The 11,132-nt window shown below is 37.3% G+C and overlaps 1 protein-coding gene and 1 long non-coding RNA gene across 3 annotated transcripts in view; one reads left to right on the top strand and one right to left on the bottom strand.

Moving 5' to 3' along the window:
• Positions 1-446: 446 nt before the first annotated feature.
• On the bottom strand, positions 447-7,694 carry LOC125265180. Its single transcript, XR_007184224.1, has 3 exons — positions 7,575-7,694; positions 6,703-6,810; positions 447-2,932 (listed from the first exon to the last, which is right to left on the bottom strand). It is a non-coding gene; the product is annotated as an uncharacterized LOC125265180 (long non-coding RNA).
• rbpjb (recombination signal binding protein for immunoglobulin kappa J region b) overlaps positions 1,406-11,132 on the top strand; it is a 69,002-nt gene continuing 59,275 nt past the window's right edge. Inside the window, exon 1 of one of the 2 annotated variants that reach the window (XM_048185256.1) lies at positions 1,406-1,426. Coding sequence is in view for 1 of the 2 variants with exons in the window: in XM_048185255.1 (XP_048041212.1) it covers positions 7,985-8,004 (20 nt within the window). In the remaining variant the exon portion in view is untranslated. Of the gene's footprint in view, positions 1,427-7,846; positions 8,005-11,132 lie in introns of those variants that run through there. The other variant, XM_048185255.1, reaches the window with a different exon arrangement.

Here is an 11,132-nt window from a genome sequence, read left to right as displayed (position 1 = left end):
AGAAAAAACTGTATAAATGCTACAATAAAAACCTAATTGGTTAAACTGTAAGTTACCTTGCCATATACAGTGAAAAATTGTGAATGGTTTAACACGGCATTATATGTAATTTTACTAAAGTACTGTCAAATGTATGGTTTTTACAAGTAAAATCTATATAATTTACAGAAAAAAAAACTGTAAAAGGACATTCCCTGCATGACACATCACATGATCAGTGTTGGGGAAAGTTACTTTTAAAGGTAATGCAATACAATATTGCGTTACTCCCCAAAAAAGTAACTAATTGCATTAGTTACTTTTTATGGTACAGTAAGTAATGTTACATTATTTTTGCATTACTTTTTCTCATCTCATCTTTCTCATTTGTTTTTATAACAACAAAGGTCTATTTTTCGCAAATGTTAAGGCCCTTTCACACCAACAGTGAAATGAATAAGCCTCAGGCTGAAGGAAATGCAAATTCACGCCTGTACAGTAGAGGGCTCAGCTCAAACAAACAAGCCTTTCAGCAGTGCTGCTATTCTGGATCGCAGAAGAATGGGACGCAGGAGAAGTAAATGAGTAAATGTATGCTCACATTTGGTCTAGAACTAGCCTAGAATAACCATCATTTTTAAATAGCGCACACAACGCCTCTGCACTTTCTCCTGATTTCTTTCAACATGGGGACAGGAGAGGTGTCAGTTAATAAATGGGAAAACAAAGTAACTTGTGTTACGTATTTGGAAAAGTAATAGATATTTTGTTATAAATATAAAAGTAAAGTGTTACTTTACTAGTTACTTGGGAAAAGTAATCTGATTACGTAACTCGAGTAACTCCAAATCTGCATATGATTATATTCTGTTTAATTAGTTTTGTCCTTTTGTTATTAGTCACATTTTATTTAATGTTTATTGCATTATTTTAATGTCCATGATACCATGATGGTGTTTTGTCTTTGTGTGCATGACTCGACTATATGCAAGTATTGGTCATGTTTTATGGACAGGTCACTTATGATGAACTCATCACATGGTTTTCTATTTTATTACCTGCATTATGGTGGTTATCACACATTATATCACTTAATGAAATATATGGTTATAACAAGTTTGCAAAACATACAGTTACTAATATGCCATACCTGTCATACATGCAACATTGTCACCATATTTTTTCATAGTGAATGTCTGGAAACCACAGTTGCTGTTTGTTTGTTTTTTACAGAAAATTTAACAGGATATTTTTGACAGTGTTAATAAAAAGCCCAGCTAAGTGTTCACATTTTGTTTGCTTGATTGTAATCTTGTGTGATTACAGATTCCTTTTTTTCTTTCTTTCTTTTTGATAAAAATAAGGTTCCTGTGGAGCTACACACTGGCCTTGTGTCTCTGCTCTTCTGGACATTATTTTGAGGAGTATCTCATGCTGGATTTCTCAGGTTTGTTCATCACTGATAACAGCTCAAGGCTAAAGCTGAACTCACTGAGATAGCGCATTCAGTCATTAACTTTAATCAACTGTATTTCAGTACTCACACAGTAAAATATATCCATTGCCTTTTACCCTCTGTAACTAAAAGCAGAAAACCAGGCACTTGTAATTATAGGCATTAATACTTGTCGGCTTAATAATTTGTGATGTCAAGCACCTATGAAATAGGATAATGATTTGTGCGTGAGTGAAATTCTCATCTTAGCTTATGTACTCTCACTAAAAGAGGTAATATTCTAAATTTACCTTCATGGATGTGCATTTGGGGACAACATTCAAAGCCCAGAGCCTTAAACTCATCTTTTAATTTCACTCGAGACTCACTAAACTGTTTTTAAGCTGTTCTCGGACCTACTACAATGAATTTTCCATTCAGCTCTCACTTTAGAGAGCGAAGTACTGATTTGGGCCATGGTTGTCTGTGAAGCCAGTGACGCCTGGGTCTTTTGAAGATGATTCTCCATTATTCAAACTGCCTATTTCTTGTGGCTTTTTCCCCAGTGTTTTGTGGTGTATGCATGTGTGTTTGTGCCCCCCGAGGCGAACACATTCATACAGCTGACTGCTTGAACTACAGGTCAGTCCAGCCCAGCAAAATGTCAGTGGTGTCTTGTGATGCCCGTTGGCATTCATTATCAGCTACAGAAATATTATCAGATTACCCAAAGCACCCTCACTTTTGAAATGCTGCCGGTTTTCTTCATGGTGTGTGTGATCCTGGTAAACCCTTCGTTAAGGGGATCAAATGTGCCACAATTTTTGAGCTTGTGGGGATGGTTTTTTGTGAGGAAAACAGCTTATGAATCATACTAAATGATGTTTTTTTTGAAAACAGAACGTTTTCTGTGAGGGTTGCGTTTAAGAGTACGGGTAGGGTTAGGAGATAGAATATACAGTTTGTACAGAATAAAAATCATTATGTCTATGGAAAGTCCCCATAAAACATGGAAACCCAACATGTGTGTTTGGAGAAGTGGGTCCATCAGATACCACCACAATTCCAATAATCCCCAAAAAGAAAGCAAAATATAACTTTGGTGTGCAAATGATATTCCTCTCTGCATTAAGAATGTGACTCTCCACATTAACCACATTGAGAAAGCTGAATTTATCTCTCCTATCAAGTTTCCCCTTCCTCAGTGACTGTTCAGAGGGCTGTTTCCACTATGATGAATATGCACTAATTGAATATTGAAAATCTGTAAGGCCTAGGCCTTAATCCACACGCTATACAGGTCTGTGGTTCTAGGTATCATCTGGTTGGGGGCTGGAGTGGGACTTGCCTTTGGAGACCAGTCTTTCTCTTGGCAAAATACACAGGCAGTCATCAACACTGGATTTACGGGCGGCACACTTGTGGTTTAGTCGTGAGTGCTTGAATTGGCGGCACATGCTGTCTGCTTCATTGAGCTCCTGAGATGGGTCTCTTTCATTGAAAATAATCACTTGGGACCTGCAAGACAGATGAGAGAACAAAATTGGAGAGGGAGGAAGAAAAAGTAGAGAAGGTAGAAAAATAAGAAGGAGTGAAGTTATGAATCAACACCATATGGATTGAGAAAGAATAAAAAGAGATGGTGATACTGTTGCGCTACGCAAACACATTAAAATGAATGATGTTTTAATAGCAATAAAAATAATAGTTGTTACTTAGGGCAAACTTTGGCAAAGTCTCAAACACTTTTCCAACAAACTCTCAGGCAAGGCTGGACAGCCTACGGTGTGTACAGGAAGAGGAAAGAGTTATGGGGATTCCTAAAGGAAACGTTAAATCATATTTGTGTGTATCCATAAAACATGTTATTAGTTTTATAACACTTTAGAGTCAAAGTTTAAAACCAATAGTTAAACTTGGAAACACTCACTCCCTATCATAATTTCACATATCTTGAGGCTTTTGTTACAATGGTTGTGAGGCCCTCAAACACTTGCACTTCTGCAGTCATTTACTGGTTTCATCTGTAAAAGATTTCGGAAACTTTACAGTTTTTATAAAACTCTAAGAGTAACTGGAGGTTACTTTCTCAGATCGTAAAAAAAGACGGGGAAAGGAATGGAAAAATGGCTTTGGTGCACGAGGCTTCCTCCCTCGAATCCTTTGGCTGAAGGCTCAGCGCCAGATTGTGTGTAACTTTTTTTTTTTTTTTTAAATCCCCAATCTCTTTTTCTCTGCTGTGACCTATCCATCCTAGTACTTGTGTTGTTCTTTTCCATTATCTTGCTTCTCACATTTTCTTTCTTTATTATGCTCATTTTCCTCTCAGTCCTCCTCCACTCTTGCTCGCTGTCTTGTCAGACAGATTATGAAGGACAAATAAAAATCAATAATACATCTGAAAGATTGGAAAACTCTGGGTTAAAGTCAATTTGAGGTCAGGTGTGAGATTCCTGAATCTGAGTCAGACTGCTATTTAATATTCCTGAACAGTTCACGCGTCTCACAGCCAAGCAGCACAAAAGGCGTCAGATGAACTGTCAAGTGTGTTTTGAGATCATGAAATAATCGGGTCATAAAGTGAATTCAGAATCTAGCTCCTTCAGCAGGATTATGAAGAAAGGTGATGGGATGTTTGACAAACAGTATTTTAAAGGAATAGTTTGGGCAAATTGGTGACTAATTTGTATGAATTCGTAATTTCGTATATATACGTTTGCATACAATCTTGCGCTCCAGTGACGGTTAGGTTTGGGGTTAGACCTTCATGCTTATGTGTTTTCGAAAACCCATATATTTCCATACAAATGACAACATTGATGCGTTTCGTGTTTATTCTGACACCTTCAGTTCCACTAATGCGCACAAATCAATGTTTTTATAACAGTAAAAGCTCATATTTCATGTAGTCTTCATGTTATTTTGTGTCATGTTTATCAAAATACACCCCCTTTTTTAATCGCACTATTTAACTAATACAGGCTTATCTTAAACATTCTTCTTGTACACACAGGCACTGTATTAACATAGAAGAATGTGATTTCACCAAGTACAACATGTTCCTGGATCAACATCTTTGTTGATCCAGAAACAACATACCAATCAACCAATCGGATATGAGGGACAAGTTTACAGTTTATGTAAAGTTTAGGCTTACAACCAGGGTTTGGTACTTCTACATCAGTGTTATTCATATATCATTTCCCTCTGATTTTAGGGATAACTTACAGTGCACAGCATAAATGAGTACACCCCTTCTAAACAAATACAAAAGATGTATTTTCTTTATGATCACTACAATTCATGGAAAGATGGCAAAACTAAAATGTATTAAACATATACATAATAAAATCTAAGAAACATGTGTCATTAATAGCCATAAAATAAGTAAATTAGCCAATTTTGTTTAAATTAAGGATTGTAGAAATGAGTACACCCTAGATTTAATTCAGCAAATGTATAATATTCTAGTACTTAGTATGCCCTCCATCATTTTGAATATACTGCTCTGACCCTTCTTGGCACTGAGTGTACAAGTTGACAAATTGTCACATCTGTCCTGTTTAACTCCTGGATGATGAGCTCCTTAAATGCCCTGATCTTTAATGGGGAGTGTTGCTCAGCTCGTCTCTACAGAATCCCCCACAGGTGCTCAAGAGTGTTAAGATTGAGTGCAATACATGTCCACAGAAGGTTTTTCAGCTTGGGAGAATGCATATCCTCATTGTCATGTTGAAAAATGCCCAACAATGCAGGGAACGAGGAAAGGGTAACATCTTCTGTTTCAAGTTTGTGTATTAAATTACACAGTGGTGTGGGAATTCATGACAGCATTGATAAAGCACAACTCCCTCACACCTTCAGCACTCATACATCCCTATATAAGAGCTGTACTACCGATGAACTTTACTGTGGGAACCAGGCACTTCTCACTGTACTCCTCCTCTAACAACACCATAACATTTTGGATGCTGTTAGATTCAAAATGATTGATTTGGTCTCATGAGACCAGAGTATGGATTCCCAGAATCTATATTTTGTAAATATGGGCTTTGGAAATGGCTAACTGACTTTATTGTGCTTTGGCTACAGTAGGTAGTTCCAGTGAGAACAACAACCATGTATGTAATTTCTGCAAGCTGCATCTTACTCTCACTCTTTTCATAGCTTTTGCTGGCTCTGAGACACTCGCTTGGTATTTCTCTTGCTCTTTGTCTCGCAAAAAAATCCCTCACCACTAAATGAAAGCTTAAAATGAAGGCCTGATTATTTTAGGGGCCTTGTCACAAATCCATTGTTGTTGAATTTCTGTGTTACATTTGCTATATTTTCACACTTAAAACAATGATTTGGTAATCCTAAGAAATAAGTCTCCTGACAGTTCTCTCCCATTGTTGTCAGCATTAAGTCTGAGAATGATTCAGTGGGCTATATAACACTTTTAATGGTCAAGAAATTACTTCTCTTTAAATGTTTTGGTTCAACATACTTACCTGTTTGAAAATTTTTATTTCATTTTATTTAGTAACTTTTAGGAGGGTGTACTCATTTTTTCTACACAACAGTTTATCACCTTGATAAGAAAATCTTATTTTCCTGAATAATTTTGAGATGCTTCTTTGGTAATTGATTAAGCAGACTTGCTGGAACATTATATCTCTAAAGAACCCTAACATGTCTTCTAAGTAACTGAATAATTGCTGACTTTTAGAAGTTTCAGAGGGGGTGTACTCATTTATGCTGTGCACTGTATGTATAGAGTTAGGTTTAGGGGTATAGGGGCATGTTTAGGACAAAATTTTCGGACAAGAAATTTTCCTGGATCAACAAAATATGTTGACCCATTAATGCATCTTACTGCAAAATCAGGACGTGCATTAACATCACCTGTTGAATGAATAGTGTTTCTGTTTGCTACATTAAAATTTAGATGTCTGTTTATCTAAAAAATATCATATATATATTTTCAAGCACATTTTACCAATTTAAAACCACACCAATCTTAATAATTACTATTAAGATTGTGTATAGGCCATATGTAATTGTTGATTAAAGTAAAAGACACCTTAAATTCAGAAAATTGGCTAGAAAAGAGAATTAACTCACACTGAAAAGTCAATTTATGAAATGCCAGTGAGAAGAATGCAATGCTATAGAAATTTTAAAATTATGGCGTGACCATTGGACAGCGAAATGCTCATTTGGTCAACAGGGTCAGAAAAAAGCAGGTTGAGAAGAAAAGATGCATGTTAATCGCAAAAGTGGTGGCTTCAGACTTAATCCTTCACCTTAATACTTTGTCTCCATTGCCACCATTTTCCAGAACTGCAAACCACCTGGAGTCTCCAGAAGTACAAGGTGTCAGGTTCTCAGAGACTTTGCTAAGGCAAGGAATCCTGAAACATGATCCCATAAGAATTACAAGCTGAGGTGTCATGAAATAGATGAAGGCTGACTTTTTAAAAAGTTTTATAAACAGGTTGAGATAGACTCTTGAGGTACTAGCAGCACCAGTTCAAATCAGTCAACAGCGGGAGTCACCAGTGTGATCTGCTACTACAATGAGCAATACGGACCTTTCAGAGTAGGAGATGGACTTAAAATGAACTCCCAAAACTTACTGCCAGATTCTGGAAGATAAATTATTTAAACAGTGGTAGTGGAAGTGGTGCTGGTCCCTCAAGAGTCACTCTCAACCTATCTATAAAGCCTTAAAAAAATCGGTCAGAGTCGAAGGTGTTTTTCACTTCCAGCCCTTGTAACATTCATATATCACTTATAAAGGATTATATGCAAAAATAGTAGTAGTTATTAAGATTGATGTTGTTTGGAATTGGTAAAATATGCTTTGGAAAAAATGTGATCAGAATATTGACTTGCCTATATGAATGCACTGTAGAAAACATTAATAATGTAACAGTAAAACTTTCAAAATATTTACACATATGTTGCCTATAAATTTGGACTTTATAAAAATATATAGATGCCTTATAAATTTTAGGATGGGGGGCCCTCGGCTCGCACCAGGGTGATCATATTTGGGGGTCTAAAAGATTGAAACCCCCCTTTTTAGAATAAATATTATGTGACTGTATTTCTACACACTATAGTCATTTTAATGGTTTGATAATAAGCTCCATAACCAAACAACTGAGCAAACCTTATCAGACCCCGAGCCTGGGAAATCTCAAACTTTCACGTCAAAATATCTTGCCAATTCCGTCCGAAGAGGTTATTTATGAGCGAGTAAACAGTGTTTCTGCACTGTAAAACATCCATCCGCGGCGCTTCACACCAATCTCGCGATGACACGATCCTCACTCACTCAGCTGTATGATGAGAGTTTTCCACCTCTCGCGAGATCAGAAGAGTTTCCCACGCCTGTTGTTGTGGTGTCTGCCCTTTTCTTTCACTCACCCTGCCCCCCTTCCTCTGTCCTCGTCACCCGCCCCCTTTCTCTCTCTCCCTCGCTCCTTCAGTCTCCAGTCTGCTTCTGTTGTCTCGGCGGCTGGTAGGGTCTGGGAGAGAGGATCTCGCGAGTCTTGGAGTTTTGGTGAGAGTTTGTGGAAGATGGCGCCTGTTGTGACAGGGTAAGTCTGAGATTCAGGACTGCTGCAGGAGTTCAGCTGTTCTTACACACTTTCTCTTAAATTAACGGGTTTAATGAAGAGATGGTGGCTTTCTTTTCCATTATGGACGTTTGCTGATTTTATACTGTGAATTCTAGCGCTCAGCCTCTTTATAAGAGCACGTAAAGTGTGTGTTTTTATATTTTGAGTGTAGTGCGCGTGTGTTGTGGGGTTGTTGCATTGAGCCCATCGCGGTGCGTCTGCATGGAGAGCCAGCCAGACCGTTTTGTATAGCCTCTCTAAACACACAACATCCCGAAATATAGCTGGAATTTTTTTGTACATCTCTGTGTAAGGAAATCCCCATTAACGGAATGTCCCCAGTACACATGGTGTAGAGGCACATTGTAGCTATGGTTATAGTAATGCAGTACAGTGGCTTTGTTTCGTTTGGGATTGGAGTGGAAAACACCTCCCCTCTGAATGTGTGCTTTTGTTGCTCTGTCGGTGGTCAGATGTGTTTTATTGATTGTCTGCAGGGAAATGTGCTCGATTGTGAAATGTTGTTTACTAAACAGAGCCGCTGGCTCTGCTGTCGCTCACTCGGTGCAGACGAATGATTATTTAATGGCAAGTGCAACTAAGGACATTGAAGCTCCCCGACTGGAAAAAGAAGCATGGAAACGTTTAGGAATAGGACCCTTTTGCGAATGTATCTCTCGCACGGCAGTTTCGCTCGTGCCACTCTTGGGCATCGGTGAACAATGTGTGATTATGGCAGACAGTGTTTCTGTAGCGGGGACATCCTTCAACCCTTCAGTAGATTTCTTATTAAAAACATTAATATTTTACTAAAAATATTTAATATATATTTTAATTAAAATATTACATTTTTTTTGTAGATATAAACTATGCTTCGACATCAGCAACTTGTTCATAAGTTTAACAAACAAAAGTTGCTTCTTTCCGAGATGTTGTTCGTAAGTGAATCGATGTTGATTCAATAGTCTTCTGACTGATTCAGTAATCGATTCGTTAGACCGATTCAGTAACTTTTGAGTGTGAGTCTGAACGATTCCTTTTAAAACAACAAACTTATTGGAGTCATTTGTGAACTATGTAGAAAGTCTTCTTTTTTTGTAATACTGCAAAATATTTTCTCCTACTCCAGTTACATTTGCAGAGTCAACTATAAGACCGGTTCACATCAAGAACAACAAAAACAATAACTACCTTCTGTTTATTAGAATTTAATGCACAACCTCTTTAAAGTCAGGCAGATTCTGATCAGCTGTCAATGTTTTCATCTTTCATCTGGTCACCTAAAAAAAAATTTAAAGTGATTTCCTGTGTTGTTGTAGCTGTGTTGTGGTCTTGCCTGTTCTCATAGAATTAGAACGATTATTAAAACTTTAAAGTTATCAATGTAGTTTTCGATGGTTTCCTGGTGGGATCGGCTCTTAAGCTGTTAAGTTGATTTCCCTGAAAAGTGTAAACATTGTGGCTCTTTCAAAACATTGTTTGAGATTCCCGTCCAGTCTGAGACAGCAATATTGGCTCAGTGGTGTGTATTTTTGAAACAATCTGTTTGATCAACCAATGACAGATGGGGGAGCGTTTGGGGAAACTTGTTTGAAAACAGTAATCTTTGCTATTCTGTTTCGTGACACTAGTGGGGGAGAAATTAGACATGTTAAGAGAGATCTTAAAGTGTCTAATTTTCTTTCAGTTATTATTGTCATTGTTGTTATTTTTTTTAATATTCACTATATTATTTTTGTTGTTATGCTGCAATCTTATGCTGTAATGTTGATGTAGAACAACAAATTTATTTAGGTAAATTTAAGATATTTTATTTTTGTGAAATTATTCCCACCAAAGCACCCATCAGCTACGTTTCTTTTGAACGATTATACAACGAAAGTATTTTTTGATTAAATGCATATATAGACCGAGTCTCTGTTAATTTTCGTCATCTTTGTAGACAGCCAAGTAGGTGACAGACATCCCCTGGCTGGGTTTTTTTTCTCTTCCTTTTTTGGCGAGGGGCGGAGGTGGTGGCAGACTGTTTATTTGGGGGCTTTCCAGTGGACCTGAACTGCCGCTGTTTTGACAACGACTGGTTGACTAGCCACCTGTCCAGCTGATGTCCACCAATGAAATTAGAGATGGCATGATTGTTAGCATGTGTGAGGGCATCATCATGCCAGTGGCTGCAGCGATTAGAGTGTGGCTGGCCTTTTACAGTTCACTGCACACAGTCTTTGTGTTGTGCTCCCTGTTTGACCTGATACAGCTTGGGCTTCTCATGTGAGGCTGGTGCTAGCTTAATGACCACGGGTCTGGTGTGCTAACACAATCGGTTGCTCGTTCAGTGTGAAGCATGAATGATCCTTCTCAATCCCTGTTTACTTGCGTATCAGTGTATCTCATACCTTGAAATAAAGTTCTTTCTGATTCTGATTCCTATCTCCTTCAAATCAGGAGTGGATTTAGTTTCGATATGTCACTGTATTGTGTAGATAATTTATCAGTCAGTAAGACACTGTTTGCTCTATGCAGAGAATTTATGTTTGCACTAATGGGTCTAAAATTGTTCACACAAATAAATAAATAAATAAATACATAAAAGGAAGGAAAAATCTACTTTAAAACATGTGCCAAGTTCTTAGAAATGTACTCTTTGTATTTATGTATAACCTTTATGACATTTCAAGAAAAAATTATTTTGTTAAATTTAGTATGTAAACACAATGTAATATTTAATTATAATATAATTTATATTGGTATAGTATAAATGAACGCAGCGTGAGCTTATGAGAGCAAATGCATTTACTCGCTGATCGGTCTCGATCATGCGACCACTAAACAGTGAGATCCAGTGAAAGCGTTTTAAATTCAGCAAACACAAATGTCTATGATTTAAACAGTTTAAAGCCAGATGAAACAACGCTGACATTTTCAACAGCACTGACAAACACGAGAAACATCGTGCCATGAATGATTCAGTTAGAAGTCTTTTCAATCTATAAATCACCGTCGTTTACCAAGGATTTACTGTAATAATGTATTAACTGCACCTGTGCACCATGGTAATTGTTGCTGAAATGTGGAGTATTCCTATCACATTTTATTATATTATTAATGTA

The sequence above is a fragment of the Megalobrama amblycephala genome, linkage group LG3 (genome assembly GCF_018812025.1).
Source record: "Megalobrama amblycephala isolate DHTTF-2021 linkage group LG3, ASM1881202v1, whole genome shotgun sequence".
Classification (NCBI taxonomy): domain Eukaryota; kingdom Metazoa; phylum Chordata; class Actinopteri; order Cypriniformes; family Xenocyprididae; genus Megalobrama; species Megalobrama amblycephala.
This window is presented reverse-complemented; position numbering and strand designations above follow the sequence as displayed.